General features: G+C 52.5%; 1 protein-coding gene across 2 annotated transcripts in view; it reads left to right on the top strand.

Annotated features, from left to right (window-relative positions):
* GRTP1 (growth hormone regulated TBC protein 1) overlaps positions 1–25527 on the top strand; it is a 40251-nt gene extending 14724 nt beyond the window's left edge. For both annotated transcript variants that reach the window (XM_034937049.2, XM_034937050.1), the window contains 4 exons: positions 5013–5109; positions 23797–23969; positions 24042–24227; positions 25147–25527. In XM_034937049.2, the coding sequence (XP_034792940.1) occupies positions 5013–5109; positions 23797–23969; positions 24042–24227; positions 25147–25236 (546 nt within the window). In that variant the 3' untranslated portion in view covers positions 25237–25527. The remainder of the gene's footprint in view (positions 1–5012; positions 5110–23796; positions 23970–24041; positions 24228–25146) is intronic.
* Positions 25528–26131: the final 604 nt, after the last annotated feature.

Below are 26131 nucleotides of genomic sequence, written 5' to 3'. Positions count from 1 at the left end.
TATGCTGGAAGGCGTGTGCACCATGGGGTGTGTGTATGGGATATGTGTGCTGTGGGGTGTGTGTGCTGTGGGGTGTGTGTGCTGTGGGATATGTGTGCTGTGGGATATGTGTGCTGTGGGGTGTGTGCTGTGGGGTGTGTGTGCTGTGGGGTGTGTGTGCTGTGGGGTGTGTGTGCTGTGCGGTGCGTGCGCTGTGGGGTGTGTGTGCTGGAAGGCGTGTGCACCATGGGGTGTGTGTATGGGATGTGTGTGCTATGGGGGTGCGTGCGCTGTGGGGTGCATGTGCTATGCTGTGGGATATGTGTGCTGTGGGATATGTGTGCTGTGGGGTGCGTGCGCTGTGGGGTGCGTGCGCTGTGGGGTGTGTGCGCTGTGGGGTGTGTGTGCTGTGGGGTGTGTGTGCTGTGGGGTGCGTGCGCTGTGGGGTGTGTGTGCTGTGGGGTGTGTGTGCTGTGGGGTGTGTGTGCTGTGGGGTGTGTATGCTGGAAGGCGTGTGCACCATGGGGTGTGTGTATGGGATATGTGCGCTGTGGGGTGCATGTGCTGTGAGGTGTGTGTCGTCCTCTGAGGCCACTCCCAGAGTGTCTGCTGTCTACACTGTCATCCCCTGGCTGGCTCCGTGGTGTGAACCAGCAGCTGCAGTTGGGAGAGTCCTTGCGCCTCCCGGAGGCCACCTAGCTGGGCGCATATTAAGGGCATTGCTGTTAGTAACTAGTGGAGTGAACAGGCCGGAATGCAGGGCAGCCAGGAGCCGTGCAGTCTCCCAGCCTGTGTGTCCTGCCTGGGCCTGTCGCTGGTGGTGCTGTTCCAGTCTGTCTGAGCTCGCCGAGGGCAGGGCAGGCATCTGGGCAGGGCTGGCCTCCACGAGGGTTTCCAGGTGTGCGCACAGCCCATGACTGCCTGTGAGTCCCCGTGGCTGGGAGCCTGGAGCCCACGGCTGCCGCCGGGATTGGAGAGTGCTTTCCTGGCATTTCAGGCCATGTGCTTCACGGGCTCCTAGGGGTTGTGGCTGGCTTAAACGTTTCTAGGAGGACAGGGAAGGACATCGTCGCGATGGGTGGTTCGAACCTAGCAGTCCCAGTGATGCCCCCAGAAACTTCCTGTAGGAGCCGGGAGCCAGGCGTGCACCAACCAGAAAATGCAGTTTGAGTGAACGTTTGGAGGAGCGTGGAGCCCCTGCCTGGACAGCCCTGGGCCTGGCACCTGGCAGAGTGAATGCTCCCGAGGAGAAAGGGTGGACGTGTGCGTGAGGAGCGCCCTGTGAAAGGCCAGCAGCAGAGCCACGGGACCGCGCCGTCCTCACCAGCTGTTCCACGTGCTGTGCGTGTGTGGCTCTGTAGCCGGCCGGCAGTGCCGTGTCGGGTGAAGCTGGGAGAGTCCCTCCTTTGCAGACAGAATTCCTGCCATTCCTCACTTTTATGACTGTCCAGGAGCAAGAACGTGGCCTTCTGGAGTTGAGGTAGAATGGGCAAGAAATCCTCTACATCATTCTATTTACTGCTCCTTTGTGTTTTAAAAACAGCTTTATTAAAATGCATACACCAGCCTGGGCAAGGTGGCAAGACTCCATCTCTACAAAATATTTTTAAAAATTAGCGGGGTGTGGTGGCACACGCCTGTGGTCCCGGCTGCTCGAGGGGCTGAGGTGAGAGGGTCGTTTGGGTCTGGGAGGTCAAGCCTGCAGTGAGCCATGATGGCACCACTACACTCCAGCCTGGGCAACAGAGCAAGACCCTGTCTGAAAAAAACCGAGAAACAAACAAAAAAAAACACCACCCACCTGGGTGGCCCTTGCCTATAATCATGCACTTTGGGAGGTCAAGGCAGGAGGATTGTTTGCTTGAGGCCAAGAGTTCAAGACCAGCCTGGGCAATAGAGCAAGACCCCATCTCTATTCTTAAAAAACAAGGCACAAACACAATGTTACATACTAACAGAATGCCAGAGCACAGCTGGCTTTTGGAACCTACAGGCACATACGTACATGTGTGTGCGGAGATGTGCACCTGTTAGCTTGCTGTGGGCCCCTAAGGAAATGCCACAGCCTGGTAAACAGTGGAAACGAATTCTCTCTCAGCTCTGGAAGCTGTGCATCAGAGGTCGCGGCATCTGCGGGGCAGGTGAGGTCGCGGCGTCTGCGGGGCGGGTTCTTTCTGAGGCTGTGACGGATGGGCTGTCCCAGGCCTTGCCCTGGTTCTGCTGGTTCCTGGCAGTCCTGGGTGCCCCTCGGCGGGTGGCATCACTACTCCAATCTCTGCCTCCATCTCCATGTGCGTTCTCCTGTGCATGCCTGTGTCTAAAGCTCCACCTAAGACAAGGACACCAGGCTTGGATAGGGCCCACCAACTCCTCCATGACCCCATCCGTAATGACATCTGCAACAGTCTTTTTCCCAAACAAGGTCCCAATCTGAGGTACTAGGGGTTAGGACTTCAACAGATGAATTTGGGGGTGGGCGACACAGTTCAATGTGTGGCATATGTGTAGAGTTACACAGTGCACACGGTCTCGCTCTGTCACCCAGGCTGGAGTGCAGTGGCGTGATCTCGGCTCACTGCAGCCTCAACCTCCTTTGCTCAAGCGATTTTCCCACCTTGGCCTCCTGAGTAGCTGGGACCACAGGTGCGCCACCACGCTCGAGTAATTTTTGTATGTTTTGTAGAGATCGGGGTCTTGCCACATTGCCCAGGCTGGTCTTGAACTCCTGAGCTCAGGCGATCCTCCTGCCTCTACCTCTCACAGTGCTGGGATCCCCCACTGTGCCTGGCCACGTTCTGCTTTTTCTCCACGATGATCACCCACCTGCATTTCCATGTGTCCACACTGTCCACATGGTCGCCCTCTCCCAGGTCTAGGAGCACTGTCCACTCAAAGGGGTCCGTTCTCAGCCACGGAGATCCTCCCAGGTCCACTCGGCCAGACAGGTCCTCCCAGGTCTGCTCTCGGCCACAGAGGTTCTCCCGGGTCTGCTCTCGGCCACAGAGGTCCTCCTGGGTCTGCTCTCGGCCACACAGGTCCTCCCAGGTCTGCTCTCGGCCACAGAGGTTCTCCTGGGTCTGCTCTCGGCCACAGAGATCCTCCCAGGTCCGCTCAGCCACAGAGATCCTCCCGGGTCTGCTCTCGGCCACAGAGGTCCTCCTGGGTCTGCTCTCTGCCACAGAGGTCCTCCCGGATCTGTTCTCAGCCACAGAGGTCCTCCCGGGTCCACTGTCAGGCACAGAGGTCCTCCTGGGTCTGTTCTCTGCCACAGAGGTCCTCCCAGATCCGCTCAGCCACAGAGGTGCTCCTGGGTCCGCTCTCGGCCACAGAGGTCCTCCCGGGTCTGCTCTCGGCCACAGAGGTCCTCCCGGGTCTGTTCTTGGCCACACAGGTCCTCCCAGGTCCGCTTTCGGCCACAGAGGTCCTCCCAGGTCCGCTCTCGGCCACAGAGGTCCTCCTGGGTCTGCTCTCTGCCACAGAGGTCCTCCCGGATCCGCTCAGCCACAGAGGTGCTCCTGGGTTCGCTCTCGGCCACAGAGGTCCTCCCAGGTCTGCTCTCGGCTACACAGGTCTTCCCCGGGTCTGCTCTCGGCTACACAGTTCTTCCCAGGTCCGTTCTTGGCCACAGAGGTCCTCCTGGATCCGCTCGGCCACAGAGATCCTCCCGGGTCTGCTCTCGGCCACAGAGGTCCTCCCGGATCTGCTCTCGGCCACAGAGGTCCTCCCGGATCCGCTCAGCCACAGAGGTCCTCCCGGGTCTGCTCTTGTCCACAGAGGTCCTCCCGGATCTGCTCTCGGCCACAGAGGTCCTCCCGGATCCGCTCAGCCACAGAGGTCCTCCCGGGTCTGCTCTTGTCCACAGAGGTCCTCCTGGGTCCACTCTCAGCCACAGAGGTCCTCCCGGATCTGTTCTCGGCCACAGAGGTCCTCCCGGGTCCGCTCTCGGCCACAGAGGTCTTCCCAGGTCTGCTCAGCCGCAGAGGTCCTCTCGGGTCCACTCTCGGCCACAAAAGTCCTCCTGGGTCTGCTTTTGGCCGCAGAGGCCTTCCCAGCATTTCCGTCATCAGCTCGAAGCAGTCGGTTCTTCCCAGAGCTTCCATCGTCATCTTCTGGAACATGATCTTCTCTGCACTGGTTACTTTTGCTTTTTGAGTCAAACTCTTAGGGTCTGTTTTTAAGGGGAGGTCCAGGCCAAGGGACGTGTAAGGCTGCGTGCCCGTCCTCCAGTGCTTTGGCTCCGGGTGAACAGCGCCACATCCCTGTGCGACTGAAGCCGCCGCGTTGCTGCCAGCATCGCTCTCTGCAGCTGCCCCTCCGCACTTCCGATCACGTGAATTGATCTTGTGGGCTGGCAGAAGCTGGATTATTTTCCCTTATTACTAGAGAAATACTTACTTTAGAAATTACAAATGAGTGACAAAGAAGAGAATTTCAGTCGTGTAAAACGCAGTCACCTGGAAATGGCGCTGACTCACGGCTACGAAGCCCCCAGGGTCTGGGGCTGCCCTCGATGGAGAGGGTCACATACGTGATGTTTGAGGCAGCACCCGCCCTTTGGCAGGTGTGCACATGGATTTCCCAAAAGGGTCTCCACCACGAAATTCTCCTAACGCCCGCGTGTCAGCACATGTTCCTTACGGTTTTATAAAATGTGGTCATTGGTAAAATTTTCTCTCTGGTAGAGAGTTTCATGCTGTTGATATATAGTAATTTCTTTAGAAAGCAATGGTAAGTTAAGTTCTTTTATCACAAGGTTACCATTAGTGGAAGAGTCTTTGATTTTAGTATTCAGGATTTCTTTAAACTGTTTCCTTTTGCTTTTACTTTTCTTCACGTAAGCTTGACTAAACACATTACTAGATGGTAGGTATTTAGTGACTCTAGAGTTTTACTAAAGGATCATTCTGCAATTATGCAGGTTTTAGAGAGAAGCAAGAGAAATGGAAATTGGGTAGTTTGTAGCCGAATGATTGCAGAATCAAATGGGGGCTTAAAACTCAATGTGAATTTGTTTCTCATTTTTCTAATTTCAGGGAATGAATTTTATAGCAGGATATCTGATTCTTATAACAAATAATGAAGAAGAATCTTTTTGGCTGTTAGATGCTCTTGTTGGAAGAATACTACCAGGTATGTTGAAGATTCCTGCGGTATGCCTGAACTGTCCTGTTTCTGGTGCTGCCAAAATGATTCCGCTGAGAAATCAAAATTTAATTAAAACATGGTTGAATTGTTTGGGAGATGAGGTTAAAAACCTTTTTTTTTTTTGAGACGGAGTCTCGCTCTGATGCCCAGGCTGGAGTGCAGTGGTGTGATCTTGGCTGACTGGAACCTCTGCCTCCCGGGTTCAAGTGATTCTCCTGCCTCAGCCTCCCAAGTAGCTGGGATTATAGGTGTGTGCCACCACACCCGGCTAATTTTGTATTTTTAGTAGAGATGGAGTTTCACCGTGTTGGTCAGGCTGGTCTCAAACTTCTGACCTCAGGTGATCCACCCGCCTTGGCCTCCCAAAGTGCTGGGATTAAAGGCATGAGCCACCATGCCTGGCCAAAAATCTTTTTGCAGTAAAAAAATTTCTTTGAAATTGAGTTGAAAAGGAGAAACCCATGTGAGTGGCCAGGGTCCGGCTGCAGCAACTGCTTGCTCCTGGGACGGCAGAGGGCCTTCTGCCGTCTCTTAGCCCTTGCGGGCAGCTGGGGCTGTGTGCTTGGCTCACCCCTTCCTCAGTTGGTAACTTCTGTGCCTATCGAGGACCGCGGTGTGGTTTGTATTGATCACAGAATCTCTGAGAGGCTATCTTGGTTTTATGCATGTATTTGTACTGAGTTTGTGAATACTAGTAAGAGCATAATAATTGCGCTATATATATCCATAGTTGCTTTTTAAGTAATTACTTACTTTTTAAGGTGAAAACCATTCTTTTCAAACCTTTCCACTTTTCTATTTATTAATGTTTAATTATTTAATAATTAAAATGTATTTATTAGTGGATAAGTTATCCACGGGTTATGGTGAAGGCCAGTGCAGACGATGAGCTGCAGGCTCAGGTCACTTGGGAAGAGAAGCTGAGGAGCAGTCGGGTGGGCAGGGCCTGGGGCTGAGACCACTCTGCCCTTCCCCAGCCTGGCTGTGGTGCTGGGTCAAGGGGGCTGCGTGCTCATCCTGCAGGGCAGAGGAGACGTGAGGGGCAGCCGAGCCAGTCCCCAGTGTTTGGAGCCTGGGGGTGTGTGGTTCCAGCTCCTGCCTGGTGAGCACACGGCATGTGTCAGTTTCCTGCTGAGCTGCACTCGTCCTCAGGACAGCCACACCACATGGACACAGTCACCCACCCCATTTCCAGGGTGAGGACACCGAAGGCTGGGAGAATTTGCGTGCTGGCCTGACCACCGCTGTACATGGCAGAGCCTGGTTCAGATCCTGGCTGTGTGACTCACAGACCATAGTGTGTGTCCTCACGGATGGGGCAAAGCTCAAGTGCATCGTTAAGGGCAGGGAGGAATCAGCGCCACCCTCAACCCAAGGGCGCAGAAATGAGGATGCCAGAGACCAGCCTGACGGAGCCGCCCCAGAGGAAGGGAACCCCGCAGAGCTCCCGGGAGTGGGAAGAGCTGTTGACCCGGCTGGGGCCCAGGGACCCAGTGCAGTAGCAGCAGCAGCAGGCAGAACCTCACAGGGCGGAAAGGATGCCGGCTGTCTCAGCTCAGTTCGGTGAACACCTGGACCAGGTGGAATGGTGAAATTAGAGGCAGATGGAGTTAGGAGATATCCAAATGTGGGATTGGTAGGACATGGAAACGGGCTCACAGCCTGCTTCGGTTATGTCTGAGTGCAAATCATGGCGAATCTTCACAGCCGTGGGCCATGCAATTCTCTTCATCACATATTGTTGAAAACCTATCATGTTCTGGGCGCCGTTCAGGGGTGTGGGAAACATCGGTGAGCACACACGAGTTCCTGTCTTTGTGGAGGGCAGACCTCAAGCAGCAGCAGGTGAGAGCTCAGGTCGGAGGGCTCAGCACCAACCTAGAGGGCAGGAGCAGGCCCCGCCGTGCTGGTGTGATGGACAGATGCGTTTTCAGTCCATACGACGTCATTTCCGATATTCATTATGAGATTAAGTTGAACGAAACTGCAATGCAAATAGGTCTGGATTCAAAAAGAAAAGAAAGTATAAAAACTAAACTTTTAGGATCATGGGAGGAAAAGGGGGTTATTCTGATCCCGGCAGAGCTCTCCCAGCGGCAGAGAAAAGAGGCAAATATATGTCCTTCTCTAAGTTACAGTGACCGAAGTAGGTTGTTTCAGTGCCACAGTCATCCTGCTCTAAAATCCGTCCTTCTCGAAGTTATAGTTACCCAAACTAGGTCATTTCAGTGCCACTGTTATCCTGCTCTTAATTGCTGCTTTTAAGTTATACAAGAAATACACAGATATACTCTCATTTCAGAAGTTCAAAAAATACGGTACTTTTTTTTTTTTTTTGAGACGGAGTCTCGCTCTGTCACCCAGGCTGGAGTGCAGTGGCGTGATCTCGGCTCACTGCAAGCTCCGCCTCCCAGGTTCACGCCATTCTCCTGCCTCAGCCTCCCGAGTAGCTGGGACTACAGGCGCCCGCCACTACGCCTGGCTAATTTTTTTTTGTATTTTTAGTAGAGATGGGGTTTCACTGTGTTAGCCAGGATGGTCTCGATCTCCTGACCTCGTGATCCGCCTGCCTCGGCCTCCCAACAGTACTTTTTATAGAATAAAAAGTGACAGCCAGGAGCCGTGGCTCATGCCTGTAATCCTAGCACTTTGCAAGACCGAGGCAGGCATTTAGGAGTTCAAGACCAGCCTGGCCAACATGGCAAAACCCCATCTCCACTAAAAATACAAAAATTAGACAGGTGTGGTGGCAGATGCCTGTAATCCCAGCTACTTAGGAGGCTGAGGCACAAGAATCAGCTTGAGGGAGGCTGAGGTTGCAGTGAGCTAGATCACACCACTACACTCCAGTGTGGGAAGACGGAGCGAGACTCCATCTCAAAAAAAAAACAGGGCCGGGCAGAGTAGCTCATATATAATCCCAGCATCTGGGAGGCCACAAGGTGAGAGGATCACTTGAGCCCAGAAGTTCAAGACCAGCCTGGGCAATAAAGTGAGACCCCTCCCATCTCTAAAAATAAAAATTTAAACAAAAGTGACGACCCGCCTTCACTGGCACATCCCCATTTATCTCCTACTCAGAGGTAACTGTTATCATCAGTCTGATGTATGTATTTCCAGAGTTTTTATAGACCGATATAAACATACACATGAAGGACTGAAAATTAGCGACAGAAACAGAGAAACAGAAGAAAAGATAAACTCAGACAAAAATCTGGTTCTTTGGGAAAACTGATAAATAGACAAACCTCTGGCAAGACTGATAAGAAAAAAATGTAGCTGGGCACGGTGGCTCACGCCTGTAATCCCAGCACTTTGGGAGGCTGAGGCAAGAGGATCACCTGACGTCAGGAGTTCGAGACCAGCCTGACCAACATGGTGAAACCCCATCTCTACTAAAAATACAAAAATTAGCTGGGCATGGTGGCGGGTGCCTGTAGTCCCAGCTACTTGGGAGGCTGAAGCAGGAGAATTGCTTGAACCCAGGGGACAGAGGTTGCAGAAAGCCGAGATCACACCACTACACTCAGGCCTGGGCAACAGGACAAGACCCTGTCTCAAATAAATATATACAAACATACATACATACACACATACATAAAAGCACAGACACTGAAGAGAAATCTTTGTTGAGGTATAATCCACATATCCCACAGTTCCCCCATTTCAAGCGTATGGTGCAGTGGTGATTGGTGCATTCGTGAGTTTAGAACAGGCTGTAGTGAGCCAAGATCACGCCACTGCACTCCAGCCTGGGCGACAGAGTGAGACTCTTATCTCAGAGAAAAAAAAAAAAAGGATAAGATATAGTAGAAATGAAAAGGTGCTGTAATTTGAAGATTTGTAGAGATTTTTAAGAATCAAAAGAAAAAAATGAAGAGACAGAAATGGATAATTCTGAGAAAAAAACAGCCTAACGAAGTTGACTTGAGAGAGAAAATAGAACATCTGATGGGTGTGTGCATGGACACACTGGGTTTTTACTGCTATCAAACTGTGAAGGAACAGGTAACTCCTGCTTTTTAATGTTTTTATTTTATTGTTTTATTTATTTATTTTTTTCAAGACAGAGTCTCACTCTGTCGCCCAGGCTGGAGTGCAGTGGCGCAATCTCGGCTCACTGCAAGCTCCGCCTCCCGGGTTCATGCCATTCTCCTGCCTCAGTCTCCTGAGTAGCTGGGACTACAGGCGCCCGCCACCACGCCCGGCTAATTTTTGTATTTGTAGTAAGAGACGGGGTTTCACCATGTTGGCCAGGCTGGTCTCGAACTCCTGACCTCAGGTGATCCGCCCACCTTGGCCTCCCAAAGTGCTGGGATTACAGGTGTGAGCCACAGCGCCTGGCCATTTTATTGTATTTTTTAGAGACACGGTCTCAGTCTGTCACCCAGGCTGGAGTGCAGTGGTGTGATCATGGCTCACTGCAGCCTCTGAGTAGCTGGGACCACAGGTGGGCACCACCATGCCTAGTTGATTTTTTTTTTTATTTGTAGAGACAGGTTCTTGCTATGTTGCCCAGGCTGGCCTTGAACACCTGGCCTCAAGTAGTACTCCTGCCTTGGCCTCACAAAGGGCTGTGATTAATTCCTGTTTTTTAAAAATAAATCTGTGGCTCATACCTGTAATCCTAGCACTTTGGGTGGTGCATGCCTGTGGTCCCAGCTACCCGGGAGGCTGAGGTGGGAGGATCAGTTGAGCTAAGGAGGTCGAGGCTGCAGTGAGCTGTGGTAGTGCCACTGCACTGCAGCCTGGGTGACGGAGCAAGACCCTGTCTAAATAACTAATTAATCAATCTTGCAGAAAATAAAAGAAATAAACTCTCATCACTTCATGTTATGAAGCTAGTATAGCCTTCACACCATACAGGCTAATCTCACTGATGAATAGAAGTATGTAATTGTTAATTATTAATATTAGCAACTTGAATCTACGGGTGATTATGAAGTATTTTTTTAGTTTGAAGATAGTTTTTTCCAGAAATCCAAGGATGGCTTAATCATATGGAATAATCAAGGGCAAAGCCAAGCCAAGAAGGCTTGAAAGAAGAACACTGGAGATATAATGCTCTAATAATTAAAATGGTGTGGTATTAGGTTATGAATGGATAAACAGACCAATGGAACAGAATTGCGAAGCCAGATAGAAATCAACCAGTCTGTGGATCTGTTAACTTATGGGAATGTCTTTTGTGAGATATATCAATTAATGGGAAAAAGACTGTTTAAAACATAATTCAGTGACAGTTGACTGTATGGAAGAAAACAAAATTAAACCCTTATTTCATTTCCAGATGGATTTAAGACTCATGTAAAAAAGTAAAACTTTGAAACTCAGAGAACAAAATACAGAACAGTCGTGTCATGTGGGAGTAGGGGAGAAGTTCTTGAACATAATTCAGAAAGTATAAAAGGCGTCGATAATTTTAATTACATGAAAATTTAAAAACTAATTTTGGTAAGAGACATCATAAGCAAAGTAAAAAGATAAGCTGCTGGTTTGAGAAAGTATCTTTGATCCATATAATTAACAAAGGGTTAGTGTCTGGACTGTGTGTGAATTTCTAAAAATCTAAGCAGAAAGCCAGGGCGTGGTGGCTCATGCCTGTAGTCCCAGCACTTTGGGAGGCTGAGGTGGGTAGATCACCTAAGGTCAGGAGTTCGAGACCAGCCTGGTCAACATGGTAAAACTCTGTCTCTACTAAAAATACAAAAATTAGCTGGGCGTGGTGCCGTGCACCTGTAATCCCAGCTACTTGGGAGGCTGAGGCAGGAGAATCACTTAAACCTGGGAGGCAGAGGTTGCAGTGAGCCGAGACTGCACCATTGCACTCCAGCTTGGGCAACAAGAGCGAAGCTCCGTCTCAAAAAAAAAAAAAAAAAAAAAAAAAATCTAAGCAGAAAAAGAAACAGCTCAGCAGAACATCAGGTGAAGAATGTGCCTAACAGGCAATTTACAAAATAGAGACCGGAATGGCCAGCAGACCTGTGAACCCATGGCTGAGCTCCCTGGTGAGCATGAAGGTGGAAATGGAAAGACTGGGGTTGGAGTGGAGCCTTCTGCAGCCACCGAGGCCTCCAGGCCCGTGACACAAAACGAAAGCTCCCTGCCGTGGGGCAGTGACCACAGGGTTGGAGTCCGTCTGGGTATTGAAAATGTCATGCACGTTGTCGTCTTTTTCCTTGGAGGAGGCCGAGACTGGTGGGGATTAAGTAGCTCGTACACAGTCCACCAGCAAGGCTGAGATCCCATCCCCGGGCTGAGATCCCATCTCAGGCCTCCCCGCCCAAGGCCTGCACCCCACATCTGCCTCCCCGGTTTCCCCCACCACTGTTGTTGCGGACTGTTTGGTTCATCGCTCATGAGTCACTTAGAGGGGGTCCAGTTAAGGGAGTTACTTTTACCAGCAAATGCCTCTAATCCCAATTCAGTTAGGAAGTGACCTGAGGACACGCTCCCCGTGGCCTGTGACCATCCACACGCAGATGCCCCACACCCCGAGTTCTCAGCCCAGAACACCTGCCACACCCGCGGCCTCTTGTAGAGCCCATGAAGATGATGGCCATCGATCACCATCCCAACAAGGCATGGAAAGGACGCAGGAAGAAGGTGCAGACGCCGCTCCCCGGGCGGGCGATGGGTCCCGGGCCTCCTCAGAGGAGGAGGTTGACCGGGCCCTGCCGCGTGACTGAGGGTGGAGGGGGCCCTGTCTCGGAAGACTGCGTCAGTCATGAGTCGGTGCAGCCCTGAATTAGCGCTCTACATCCTGAAAGATGGGTTTGACCTGGTTTCCTCTGAAAAACAGGGAAACAGGTCAGGTTTTAATAACTCGACATAGAAATACCTCAGCTCTGGCTGGGAGGACTGGCTGAGATGCGGACGGACGAGGCACATTCTGTGGGGGCCACAGCTCAGCCCCGTGAGCAGAGGTGGGTGGAGGGAGGCTCTCGGCGCCGCAATTGCCACATCGGAGGTGCGTTTCCTGCGTCCTCCCGAGTGGGGTTCCCTGGGGTCACCTGTCCTGAGGGTGTTGCTCACGTGGCCTGGGCCACGCCCCCGTTGGGCTGGCTTTGTCACAGGAAGCTGGTCTCTGGGGTCAGGAGCAGCTGTTTTGGGATCAGATTGCGCTGAGTCACCAGGCGGCCAGGCTCACCAGACCTGTGGGCCTCAGGCCTTGCACCTAAAGTGTGAGCTTATTCCGTGAGAGGGTTGCACAGAAAGCACGCTGTACAATCCGAGGCCTCTTGATACCAGGTTTCGCCATAAGCTACTTTTTTTAAAAAGAACTCTATATATTGCGGAAAAAAGTCATTGCTGCTTTTCCATTCAGGGTCTCCTAGTTATAGCAGATAAAGTTTAATTGAGTTGTATGCTAACAAATTGCTGAATTCAAGACAGTTGACCTAATTTAGTGGGATCTTGAAATTTAAGTAATTGCTCAGTTTTCTACCAAGTATTTAGCCGGAGATCTTAGCTACTTCTAAAGTTTATTTATTTATTATTTATTGGATACAGGATCTCACTGTTGCCAGGCTGGAGTACAGTGGCACCATCACAGCTCACTGCAGCCTTTGACCTCCTGGGTTCAAGTGATCCTCCCACCTCAGCCTCCCAACTAGCAGGGACTGCAGCTGTGCACCACCATGCCCGACTAATTTTTTTATTTTGAGTACAGACAGGGTCTTCTTGAATTGCCCAGGCTGGTCTCGAACTCTTGGGCTCAAGTGATCCTCCCACCTCAGCCTTCCAAAGTGCTGGGATTACAGGCTTGAGCCACCACGCCTGGCCTCAGTTTGTTTAGTTGACATGTAACAGGTCTGTTAGCTTTTGACCTGTGAAATGTAACAGCGTAAGCACATCAGAAACATTATTTCCTGGTAGCTTCTCTGCACCTTTTCTGGAATCTGGAAATTTGTACAGGGCACTTGGGAAGTGCGGTGGGTTTTCCCAGAGCCCTCTCACCCTCACGCATCTGCTGTCTGGAGGGATGGTTGGTACAGTTCTAGGGCTGAGCGCCAGGCGGGCACTTGGTCTGTGTGCGTCCACTGTCTGGAGGGTTGGTTGGTACAGTTCTAGGGCTGAGTGCCAGGCAGTCACTTGGCCTGTGTGCGTCCGCTGCCTGGAGGGATGGTTGGTACCGTTCTAGGGCAGTTCGTGTGTCCGCTGTCCTCAGGGCTTCAGGACATCAGGTGGGGTCTCGTGTTCCCAGTGCAGAGGTAGGGCCCAGGGCAAGGGGCTGGTGTCCTGCACAGCTAGTGTAGGTGTAGGCAGGGCCAACCCAGCGGGTGGCTCCGAAGCCAGCCCCCCTCACCTCGCCCCCAACCACGGCCAGAGCCCGCCTGTTCTTCAGTCTCCCAGCGATGGTGTCTGCAGGCAGCAGTGGAGAATCCTGGCCTGGTGCTGAGTCCAAGTTGGCCTTTCCTAGTGCTCGGCACACCGAGGTCACTTTCCTTTCAGAGGAGGACTTGGGACTGAATCTTACACCTAGAGGGTGAGGAACCCTTTGCATGTTTGTTTGTTTGTTTTTAATTAAATTTTACAGTACCTATTTTGCCTTAAAAAAAAAAAAAAAAAAACTACCTTATTCCCACTGCTGGGTGTGTTTCCAGAAGAAAGGAAGTTACTCTGTTGAAGGGCATCTGTCCTCCAGCGTTCGCCACGGCACTGCTCCCAGCAGCCAGGATAGAATCAACCCAGGTGTCTGACCGCAGATGGATGGATAAGGAAAGTGAGGTGCACACACTCAGCAGAGTGCTGTTCAGCCTTAGAAAGAATGAGATCCTGGCCAGGCGTGGTGGCTGTCGCCTGTAATCCCAACACTTTGTGAGGCCGAGGCGGGTGGATCACCTGAGGTCAGGAGTTTCAGACCAGCCTGGTCAACACGGTGAAACCCTTTCTCTACTAAAATAAAAAAATTGCCAGGCGTGGTGGCGGGCATCTATAATTCCAGCTACTCAGGAGGCTGAGGCAGGAGAATCGCTTGAACCTAGGAGGTTGAGGCTGCAGTGAGCTGAGTTTGTACCACTACACTCCAGCCTGGGCGACAACAGTAAGACTCCATCTCAAAAAGAAAAAAAAAAAAAATCCTGTCATTTGCAGCAGCATGGAGGGAACTGGAGGACACTGTGTTAAGTGAAATAAGCCGGGCGCAGAGACAGATATCACATGTTCCCACCCACATGTGGGCACTAAATAAAAATGAAACTCATGGAGGCAGAGAGTAGAAGGGCAGTTACCAGAGGCCAGGAAGGGAGGGGGATAGAGAGGCTCGTTAATGGTTACAGACCTACAGTTAGAAGAATTGAGACCGTGTGTTAGTAGGTCAGACCCACTATAGGTAACAGTAACATGTATTTCAAAATAGCTAGAAGAGAAGATTTGGGATGATCCCAACACAAAGAAATGGTAAATGTGGGTGGATCCCAGTTACCCAGGTTTTTGTTTTTTTTTTTCGTGAGACAGAGTCCCGCTGTGTCTCTCAGGCTGGAGTGCAATGGCATGATCTCGGCTCACTGCAACCTCCGCCTCCTGGGTTCAAGCGATTCTCCTGCCTCAGCCTCCCGAGTAGCTGGGATTACAGGCACACGCCACCACGGCCAGCCTCCAGTGACCCAGGTCTGATCATGACACATTGAATGCCTGTATCAAAATATCACATGGACACCATTAATATGTACACCTATTAGGTATCCATAAATATTAAAAATAAAAAAACCTTTTTAGCATTATAAAACTGATAGGTTTAAGAATTAGCCAAACTTGGCCAGGTGTAGTGGCTCATGCCTGTAATCCCAGCACTTTGGGAGGCTGAGGCAGACGGATCGCGAGGTCAGGAGATCGAGACCATCCTGGCTAACACAGTGAAACCCCGTGTCTACTAAAAATACAAAAAATTAGCCGGGCGTGGTGGCGGGCACCTGTAGTCCCAGCTCCTCGGGAGGCTGAGGCAGAAGAATGGCGTGAACCCGGGAGGCGGAGCTTGCAGTGAGCCGAGATCGTGCCACTGCACTCCATCCAGCCTGGGCGACAGAGCAAGTGTCCGTCTCAAAAGAAAAGAATTAGCCAAGCCAAACTTAACAGAAGTTAAAGAGGAAAAGGCCATCAGTCCTCCACTGCCGGGCTGTGGTGCTCATGTTTGCGGCTGTCTGATAAGCCCACTGTTGCTGCTCACGGCTCTCCCTGGTGAACGCGAAGCCAGAGGGGCCCTCCCTGCTCTGCCCACCCCAGTTAGAAAGTCTTTCCTTTGCCTGAAGGATTACGTGCTTTTTTTTTCTGTTTAAAGATTTGTTCTGTCTAGCAAATTGAAGATTTCCACCAGTTTCTCATTCTAACCCTAGGACAACTTTATTGCTTATTTATAATCTCAAATTGAGAATCCGCAAGAGTGGTTCAGTTCAGGATGAAACTGTTTCCGCGCATGACTGATTTATCACTCTGAACTAAGTTAGTACCTAGGTAAGCATTTGCTGTTCTTATTTTCTGTTTTTCTCGATTGCTTTATCTTTGCAGCTGACTTTAATTTTATTAACTAGTCAGCTTCTAGGTGCAAAAGTCACAGGCCAGCGGGAGGCGGTCGTAGCAGTGCAGGGTGGGCGGGAGGCGGTCGCAGCAGTGCGGGGTGGGCGGGAGGCGGTCGCGGCAGTGCGGGGTGGGGACGGAGGGGAAACAGGTCCCTCCCTCTCGGTCCTCCGGACCCTACAGAGAGTTTCTCGTGTATCTGTCCCAAGATGTCCCCTGTGTGTGAGAGCACTTTACATGTTTCTAAAAGCACAGGCATGGGCCAGGCGCGGCGGCTCACCCCTGTAATCCCAGCACTTTGGGAGGCTGAGGTGGGCAGATCACCTGGGGTCAGGAGTTCGGGACCAGCTTGGCCAGTATGGTGAAACCTCATCCCTACTAAAAATACAAAAACTTGCCAGGCATGGTGGCACACACCTATGATCCCAGCTACTCAGGAGGCTGAGGCAGGAGAGTCGCTTGAACCTGGAAGGTGGAGGCTGCAGTGAACCAAGATCGTGCCACTGCACTCCAGCCTCGGACACACACACACACACACACACACACACACACACACACACACAAAATAAATAAATAAATAAATAAAGTACAGGCACTGAGACGGGCGTGGTGGCTCTCGCCTGTAATCCCAGCATTTTGGGAGTCCTAGGCGGGCAGATTGCTCAAGACCAGCCTGGACAACATGGCAAAACCCCATCTCTACTAAAAATACAAAAATTAGCTGGGCGTGGTGGCGCACACCTGTAATCCCAGCTGCTTGGGAGGCTGAGGCACGAGAATTGTCTGAGCCTGGGAGGTGGAGGTTGCAGTGAGCCGAGATCACGCCACTGCTCTCCAGCCTGGGTGACAGACCAAGATCCTATCTCAAAATAAATAAATAAATAAAATAAAACAATAAAAGCGCAGGCACTGAAGAGAAATCTTTGTTGAGGTGAAATCCACTTATCCCATAGTCCCTCCATTTCAAGCGTACGGTGCAGTGGTGATGGGTGCATTCGTGAGTCTGGCAAAGGTTGTGACTGGATCCCATCTTCCTGACTGTGACCACACTGCTCTGTGCTGTTTTCTGCGGTTCGCCATGCGCATGGGCACCTGGGCTGTGTGTCTTAGCATTGCCCCGGGTTACACGTGAGGAACCCTTGGGCCCCTTCGGTCTGTGCGTGGGAATCTGCACCTCTTTCTCTTCCTGTCCAAGCACTTGGGTAAGCCAACCCGCCGAGCTCGGCGCCTCAGGCTTTCCTGATGGGGATACCCCGGCGCCCTCCGGCTGGGCCCCTCTCCTCGAAATTTCCTGCAGACTGGCGGCTGAATCAAGACCTGATGTCACGAGTCCATTAGAAGTGGCGGGATAAATGCTGGTCCCTTGGCTTTATGTCCCCGCCCTCAAAATAATAAATTGGCGTCTGGTCACTAGAAGGTGGTTGGTCAGTGCTGTGTGTCCATGTCAACTGTGGACTCCTGGGCTGCACACACTGGAGGGTTTTTATCCTTCTTGAAGCTCAGGTTGCCCCATCTGTGGCCAGCGGGAACCTCTTCTGGTTGGCCCCTGAGTCCTGTGGATGTGAATGTGGCGCCGACGGCTTCCTCGAGTCTGCAGGACAGGCTACTCTGGGCTCACCCCATGGGCCTTCTGCCCCAGACCTGGACCCGCCTGTTTCTCCAGGAAACTCTGGCGTAATGTGTGTCACTGGGCCTTTGTCAGTGTGGCTCCTGAAGCTTGTTCTTGGGTGGATTCCTCGGGATGTGTTTGTGGGAACTGTCCTCACGGAGTGCTTGAAGACCGTCGGGTGGGATCTGGGAACTGGGAGGTGGTGTCGGTGTTGACTAGTGTCGAGGTGGCCATACTGTTGTTTGGGGAAGCACACCCTGGAGTATTTGGTGTGATGGGGCAGTGAGTGTGCAGCTCTGCCTCACACAGTCCAGGGGATGGAGGCAGGTGTGCGTGTGCACGTGTGTGCCCGTGTGGTGTGCGTGTGCACGTGTGTACCTGTGTGTGGTGTGCTTGTGCACGTGTGTGTCCGTGTGGTGTATGTGTGCACGTGTGTACCTGTGTGTGGCGTGCGTGTGCACGTGTGTACCTGTGTGGCGTGCGTGTGCACGCGTGTGTCCGTGTGGTGTACGTGTGCACGTGTGTACCTGTGTGGCGTGCGTGTGCACGTGTGTGGTGTGCGTGTGCACGTGTGTACCTGTGTGTGGTGTGCGTGTGCACGTGTGTACCTGTGTGTGGCGTGCGTGTGCACGTGTGTGGTGTGCGTGTGCACGTGTGTACCTGTGTGTGGCGTGCGTGTGCACGTGTGTACCTGTGTGTGGTGTGCGTGCAGATAGGGAGGTGATGGGGGAGCAAATGTGCTGAAATGTTCACAGGGAATCTGATGGGGATGTGGGGGTTCTTTGTGCAGTTCTTATCATTGCTATTTCATGGCTAGGTTTTTTTTAATTTATTTTTTATTTTGTTGCCCAGGCTGGTCTGGAACTCCTGGGCTCGAGCAATCCTCCCACCTCGGCCTCCCAGAGTGCTGGGATTACAGGCATAAGACATGGCACCCGGCCCAAAATACATTTTTAAAAATGTAAACAAAAGGCTAGGCATGGTGGGTCACGCCTGTAATCTCAGCACTTTGGGAGGCCGAGGTGGGTGGATCGCCTGAGGTCAGGAATTCGAGACCAGACTGGCCAACATGATGAAACCCCGTCTCTACTAAAAATACAAAAAATTAGCCGGGCCTGGTGGCGGATGCCTGTGATCCCAGCTACTCAGGAGGCTGAGGCAGGAGAATCGCTTTAACCTGGGAGGCGGAGGTTGCAGTGAGCCGAGATCATACCACTGCACTCCAGCCTGGGTGACAGAGTGAGACTCTGTCTAAAAAAAAAAAAAAAAAAAAGTAAACCAAACAGCAAAACCAGCCTTGCAGCTTCCTTGCTGTAACCTGAGCTGCGTCTGAGAAGGCTTATGCCCTGTAAGGGCTGCGCCACGCCGAAGTCTTCTCAGGAAAAGAGATGCAGAGAGGCTGGCTCGGGCAGTGGGGGTGGGCAGCTGCTGGGTGGGCACCCGGGTGGCTCCTGCACTGGCTGTCCTTGCTGTGCCTTCTTGGCATCTCCTCCTGGGCCGCCTCCCATGCTGCAGCCCGTGCCTCCTGGTATCCCAGCCCCGCAGCTGTGGTCACTCACAGAGGCAAGGCCATCCTGGTAGCAGCCGCCCCTGAGCCCCCAACCCCCAGGTCATGCACCTGGTCTCTGCCATGGTCAATCCTGTGGCTCAGATGAGGAGCAAAGACCGTGTCTGTTGGGAAGAGGTGGATTCCTCCTATCTGGATGGAAGCCGGGGCTGGGCAGGTGCTTCTTCACAGGAGAGCTGCGACCGGTTTCCATGCACACACCTGGGCTCCCATGCACACACCTGGGTTTCCATCCATGCACCTGGGCTCCCATGCACACACCTGTGCTCCAATGCACACACCTGGTTTTCCATGCACACACCTGGTTTTCCATGCACACACTGGGCTCCCATGCACACACCTGGTTTTCCATGCACACACCTGGGCTTCCATGCACACACCTGGGTTTCCATGCACACAACTGGTTTTCCATACACACACCTGGGCTCCCATGCACACACCTGGGTTTCCATGCACACACCTGGGCTCCCATGCACACACCTGGGCTCCCATGCACACACCTGGGTTTCCATGCACACACCTGGGTTTTTATGCACACACCCGGGCTCCCATGCACACACCCGGGCTCCCATGCACACACCCGGGCTTCCATGCACACACCCGGGTTTCCATGCACACACCTGGGCTTCCATGCACACACCCGGGTTTCCATCCACACACCTGGGCTCCCATGCACACACCTGGGTTTCCATCCACGCACCTGGGCTCCATGCACGCACCTGAGTTTCCACGCACACACCTGGGCTCCCATGCACACACCTGGGTTTCCATGCACACACCCGGGTTTCCATCCACGCACCTGGGCTCCCATGCACACACCTGGGCTTCCATGCACACACCTGGTTTTCCAAGCACACACCCCAGCTTCCATGCACACACCTGGGTTTCCATGCACACCCCTGGGTTTCCATGCACACCCCTGGGTTTCCATGCACACACCTGGGCTTCCATGCACACACCTGGTTTTCCAAGCACACACCCCAGCTTCCATGCACACACCCGGGTTTCCATGCACACACCCGGGTTTCCATGCACGCACCCGGGTTTCCATGCAGGCACCTGGGTTTCCATGTACGCACCCGGGCTCCCATGCACGCACCCGGGCTTCCATGCACACACCTGGTTTTCCATGCACACTTGCATCAGCTACATCCCCTGCCCACCTGGGCGCCCAGCTCCCTCCTTGGCATTGACGCCATTATCTCATTCACGTAACCATTTTCTGATTATCTTTTATGAGTCACTTCCATTGTGTTAATACTGAAGAAGAGGGAGAAGTCTAGATAAAGATCGGAACCGCCCACTACCCCTATCAGTGGGGGTGAGCCCCACAAATGGTATTTTTGGTGCAAGCCTGGGTCGTCTTTTCTATGCACACGGGGCAGCTATTTTAGAAACACTTGGAGTGCTTTGTATGTAGTCCCGCATCCCATGTTTTTCATTTGACATCACGTGGTGGGAATTTCCACACATCTTGCAGTAATTTATTTTTATTTTTATTTTTTATTTTTTGAGATGGAGTTTCACTCTGTTGCCCAGGCTGGAGTGCGGTGGCACGATCTCGGCTCACTGCAACCTTCATCTCCCGGGTCAAGCAATTCTCCTGCTCAGCCTCCTGAGTAGCTGAGTAGCTGGGATTACAGGTGCTGGCCACCACACCCAGCTAATTTTTGTATTTTTAGTAGAGATGGGTTTTCACCATGTTGGCCAGACTAGTCTCAAACTTCTGACCTCAGGTGATCTACCCGTCTCAGCCTCCCAAAGTGCTGCGATTACAGGTGTGAGCCACTGCACCCGGCCAATGCAGTAATTTTTAAGCTCTCTCCCAATGTCTCCGTGGCACTGCAGAGTGTGTTATGCGTGGATTATACCTTCCTTAACTGTCGGTGGTCAGGGAGGAAGAAAGGTCTTCCCCTGTACACCTTAGGTCCCCCAGCTGGGCTGTGTACATGGGACTGGCCGAAGACTGAATAATGAGTGAGAAAAAGATGCTTATCAACACGTGTCACGCACACCCTGGAGAGCACCCGGATCGGGGGACACAAAGTGTGGCTGGAGCCTGGGCGCATTCACCATCCTGGGCAGCCTGCTACCTTCAGGCTTCTGGGCAGGGAAGGGAACCAGGAAAATTTAATCCACAGGCTGCTTTGTAAGGTTTGAGATGCATCAGGCTTCTGGGCGGGGAAGGGAATCAGGAAAATTTAGTCCACAAGGCTGCTTTGTAAGGTTTGAGATGTGGATTTCAGGGGTGTCTTTCCTGGTAGGGAAAGGGAGAGGGAGACGCCCCTGGGAATGGAAACTCCTTTCACAGAAGGCTGCACAGACCATTTAATGTTTTGGCTGCCCAGGAATTCTAGACCAGCCTGGGCAACATGGTAAAACCTTCTCTCTACAAAAAATATTTAAAAATTAGCTGGGTGTGGTGGTGCACACCTGTGGTCCCAGCTACGCAGGAGGCTGAGGCAGGGGGACCACTTGAGCCCAGGAGGTTGAGGCTGCAGTGAGCTGTGATAGCACCACTGCACTCCAGCTTGGGCGACAGAGTGAGACCCTGTCTCAAAAAAAAATTGTTTGAGTCTTCAACTCACACCTTTTGTTTTCTAATTGAAAGCACCAGGGTGGAGAACTGGCCTGTGAGTGCATGTGAGAGAGTGGTCTTGGGACTCACACCTGCTCTCAGAGGAAGATCTGCAGAGTGGAAATGAAGTAGGAGGAAGCCACAGCCATGTGCAGACGCCTGTGGCCACCGTCTTTGTATGGCCCCTGCCCACGTCTGACCGCAGACCCTGAGGGGTGTGCAGGGGAGTGTCAGAGCTGTGCCCCCGTCCTGGCCCGGCAGGTGCCGTCCCGGAGCCTCGGTGATGAATGCAGTGTTGGGTGGTTTGCAGAGGCGTGGATGTACCCAGAAGGACAGGGACAAGGAGCCTGGGGGGACAGCGGCGCGAGACCAGATGAGGTGGTCACCTGGGAACATCAGTGCCTGCGCCTCAGCCTGAGGGATGAGCCCCTTCTGCAGGGAGCAGCCGCTGCGCCGGCTGGGCCTGGGAGGAACCACCTTGCCCTCGATGTTCAAGGAAGGGAAAGAAGCTGCGGCTTTAATTTAATCCTCCCCTTGGTGGCCGGCTCAGCCTGGTGGAGTTTAGGGAATGAGTTCAGCGCCTCTATTTTTGGAAGCTGTTCTAAGCTTCTCTGTGTCTGGGGCCAAGGTCAGGCTGTGCGTCTCTGCAGACCCCCTGCTGCCTGGCACTCAAGCCCCCCTGCCACACCACCTGTGGGGTTGGGGGCCACCTGCAGAACCAGGGTGGGCACTGATTGATGGTTCCTCACCCCTCTCTCCCCGGCTGGAACGGTATGTGCTCAGCTAAGAAGGTGAAAGATGAGCAAAGCGCTGAGAACCCCAGTGGCAGGTGCAGAACAAGGATATGGAAGGGAGGCGTTTTTAATCCCTGGCGCTTGCTCACTGAATTGGCTCTGGCTAAATCACCTTCAGAGGCGTATTTACTATTAAACCGACTTCACTGTGTGCTCACTCTGAAAAGCAGTGACAGGACCGTGATGTTGCGTCAGTGTTTGTGATGGTTTTATTTTAACCAAGATATTGAATTAACAAGAACAGACTGGGCGCAGTGGCTCACGCCTGTAATCCCAGCACTTTTGGAGGCCGAGGCGGGCAGATCATGAGGTCAGGAGTTCGAGACCAGCCTGGCCAATATGGTGAAACTTTGTCTCTACTGAAAATACAAAAATTAGCTGGGCGTGGTGGTGAGCACCTGTAGTCCCAGCTACTCAGGAGGCTAAGGCAGGAGAATTGCTTGAACCCAGGAGGCAGAGAGGTTCCAGTGAGCTAAGATCACGCCACTACACTCCAGCCTCGGTGACAGAGCGAGACTCCGTCTCAAAAAAAATAAAATGTACTATAACTCATTACATGAACAAGTTAAAAAATTACGTAGGTAAACACAAAAGTGCTTTGGTAAGACAAATGTCCATTCAAAAGAAGGGCAAGCTGTTGGAAGTATTTATCTGAGTACGTTTTATTTCTACTGTGGTAAAATACACAGAACATAGAATGTACCATCTTACCCATGTCTTTCCCCTGTGCAGTTCAGTGGCACAAGGGCCGCTTACCTCGCTGTGTAACCATTGCCGCCGCCCTCTCCAGAGCTGTTTCATCTTCCCAGACTGAATCTCGGTCCTGTCACTCCCTCCCTCCCGCTGCTGTGGCCTGACTCCCTCCCTTTCTAAGGCTGAATAATATTCCATCGTGTGGACATTCACATGTTGCTTATCCACTTGTCTGCCGACGGACACGTGGGTTGCCTCCATCTCTTGGCTGTTGTAAATAGTTCTGCTAGGAACACGGGGGTGCCTGCACCTCCTTGGGACTCTCTTTTCCACCTGCAGATTTTTGTTTGTTTTTTTGAGACAGAGTCTCGCTCTGTGGCCCAGACGGGAGTGCAGTGGTGTGATCTTGGCCCACTGCAACCTCCACCTCCCAGGTTCAAGCGATTCTCCTGCCTCAGCCTCCTGAATAGCTGGGGTTACAGGTGCCCACCACCACACCCGGCTAATTTTTGTATTTTTAGTAGAGACGGGGTTTCAGCAATGTCAGCCAGGCTGGTCTTGAACTCCTGACTTTAGGTGATCCACCCGCCTCCGCCTCCCAAAGTGCTGGGATTACAGGTGTGAGCCACGCCCCCGCCCCCCTCCACCTGCAGATTTTAACTGATGCCCAGCCAGGCGGCATCCAGCCTATCCCTCCAGCCTCAGGGACGTCCTGAAAGGCCTGGCTGTGGGGGTCGCTCCCCACGAGCCCTGTGTCTGCAGGCCTCACCCCGACTCTTCCTCTCCAACTTTGTCCCTCCCTCTTGGGAGGGGTCCTCCCAGGGTGGCCCTGTTGTCTTTCTCTGGCTCCGAGGAGAACGGGGCTTGTGGAGGTGACGGGAGTGTCTCGGGGTCTTTTCTCCACATTGCCTGGCAGATTACTACAGCCCGGCCATGCTGGGCCTGAAGACCGACCAGGAGGTCCTCGGGGAGCTGGTGCGGGTGAAGCTGCCGGCTGTGGGGGCCCTGATGGAGCGTCTCGGTGTGCTGTGGACGCTGCTGGTGTCCCGCTGGTTCATCTGCCTGTTTGTGGACATCTTGCCCGTGGAGGTGAGCGCCTCACTCGGGCCCTGGGGCGGGTGGGCCGCCAGGGAGTGACACCGGGTTCCCATGTCCCTGCAGACAGTGCTTCGGATCTGGGACTGTTTGTTTAACGAAGGCTCGAAGATTATCTTCCGGGTGGCCCTGACCTTAATTAAGCAGCACCAGGAGTTGATTTTGGAAGCCACCAGCGTTCCAGACATTTGCGATAAGTTTAAGCAGATAACCAAAGGGAGTTTCGTGATGGAGTGTCACACGTTTATGCAGGTGAGTGTGTGGGGCTGCACATGGCTCAGTCCCCTCCCAGGGGGCCCCGCCTCACCTGCAGCCCGGGGGCTGCTCTGACCACCCGGAGGGTGCACAGGACGGGCACCAGTGGGCACAGGGCACAGGATGAGCCTCCGAGGGCTTTCCTGTCTATGGCGGCCCTGTCTTCTTGGCCCTGGCACTGCGGACGCTGCTCCTGGTCCTAATGGCTGTACTCATCTGCTGTGTGTGGTGCCAGAAGTGTGGCTTCCCAAGGCCCGGCCTCCCCACTGCGTCCTGGACCTGGCGCAGGCCGTATAGACTCAGGTCCTGATGAGGGCGTTGTGGGAGCTGTACCTGACAGGCCTTCTGAGGAAGCCAAGACGCCAGGAGAGGCTCAGGCCTGGGAGTCAGTAGTTTCCTAAGAGGGAGTGGAGGCTCGGGGCCACTCTGGGTGCAGCATGGCAAACGTGGGCGGTATTTCAGCAGCCGGGCCTTCATCAAAGAGAAGACCATGTTGGCCGGGCGCGGTGGCTCACGCTTATGTAGTCCCAGTTACTCGGAAGGCTGAGGCACGAGAATCACTTGAACCTGGGAGGCGGAGGTTGCAGTGAGCCGAGATCGCGCCATTGCACTTCAGCCTGGGCGACAGAGCGAGACTCTGTCTCAAAAAAAAAAAAAAAAAAAAGTCTAATGGAAGCAGATGGTCTTTTCTTCCACCGTTTGATTCATTTAACATTTCTGAGCAGCAAAGCTGCAGTCCTAGGCCCCAGGGCAGGAGTGAGATGGTGACCATCTGTGGGTCACCCCAGAAGCCCTTGGATGTGGACTGCTCCTCCCCCACCTCACACGAGGCCCGTCTGTCTGCCTGCCAGTCTGGGAGAGCTAAGGTAGAAATGGGTTGTTGGGTTTGTTTTTAAACTAATTGTTTGCCTTCCAGAAAATATTTTCAGAACCTGGAAGCTTATCCATGGCCACCGTCGCCAAGCTCCGCGAGAGCTGCAGGGCCCGGCTGCTGGCACAGGGGTGAGCGTGCCTGTCCCCTGCGTTGCTCGTCTCTACACTGACGATGCCCCTTTCCAGAGTTGACACTGGACCAACTTTCACTGCTTTCCTTTTTAGTGTTGTAAATACTTGACATCGCTACACTTTAGTTGTGAGTTTTTTAAAAGAGCAGTTTAAAATCAGGTCATTCTACCAGCTTTTGATGATTAGCTATGAAGTCATACTTTTTAAAGAAAACTTATTTTTACCTGAGAGATCAATAATATATAAAATGTGAGTGTGGGTTTGTATCTAATAAAGTATGCCAACACCTGTGTTTGTGATCAGTTTCTCAGTTGACTGGAAATTAACATAGTGAGTGGTCACTGAGGTCTTACAACGGCAGTGTAAATATTCCATTCCTTTCTGTGGCAGAGCGTGCAGTTTATGTGAGGCTTCTGCATGTGGTAGGTGATTTCTCTTTAGAAAGATCATTTTCTCCCTTCAACTTTTAACTTCTGGGTACAGGTGGAGGGCGTACAGGTCTGTTGCACAGGTAAACGTGTGCCGTGGTGGTTTGCTGCACAGACCATCCTGTCACCTAGGTATGAAGCCAGCATCCCTTAGCTATTCTTCCTGATGCTCTCCCTGCCCCCGACCCAACGGGCCCCAGTGTGTGGTGTTCCCCTCCTTGTGTCCATGTGTTCTCATCAGAAGCTCCCACTTACTTACAAGTGAGAACAAGTGGTGTCTGGTTTTCTGCTCCTGTGTTAGTTTGCTGAGGATAATGGCTTCCAGCTCTATCCGTGTCCCTGCAGGGGACAAGATCTCATACCTCTTTATGGCTGCATAGTATTCCATGGTATCTGTATGAAAGGTAATTTTTTCAATGATTTAAAAATTATCATGTTACATGAATGAACCAGACAACCGTGCCAGGC

This window comes from Pan paniscus, chromosome 14 (genome assembly GCF_029289425.2).
Source record: "Pan paniscus chromosome 14, NHGRI_mPanPan1-v2.0_pri, whole genome shotgun sequence".
Lineage (NCBI taxonomy): Eukaryota > Metazoa > Chordata > Mammalia > Primates > Hominidae > Pan > Pan paniscus.
The sequence above is the reverse complement of the archived record's forward strand: the minus strand, read 5'-3'. Positions and strand labels throughout refer to the sequence as shown.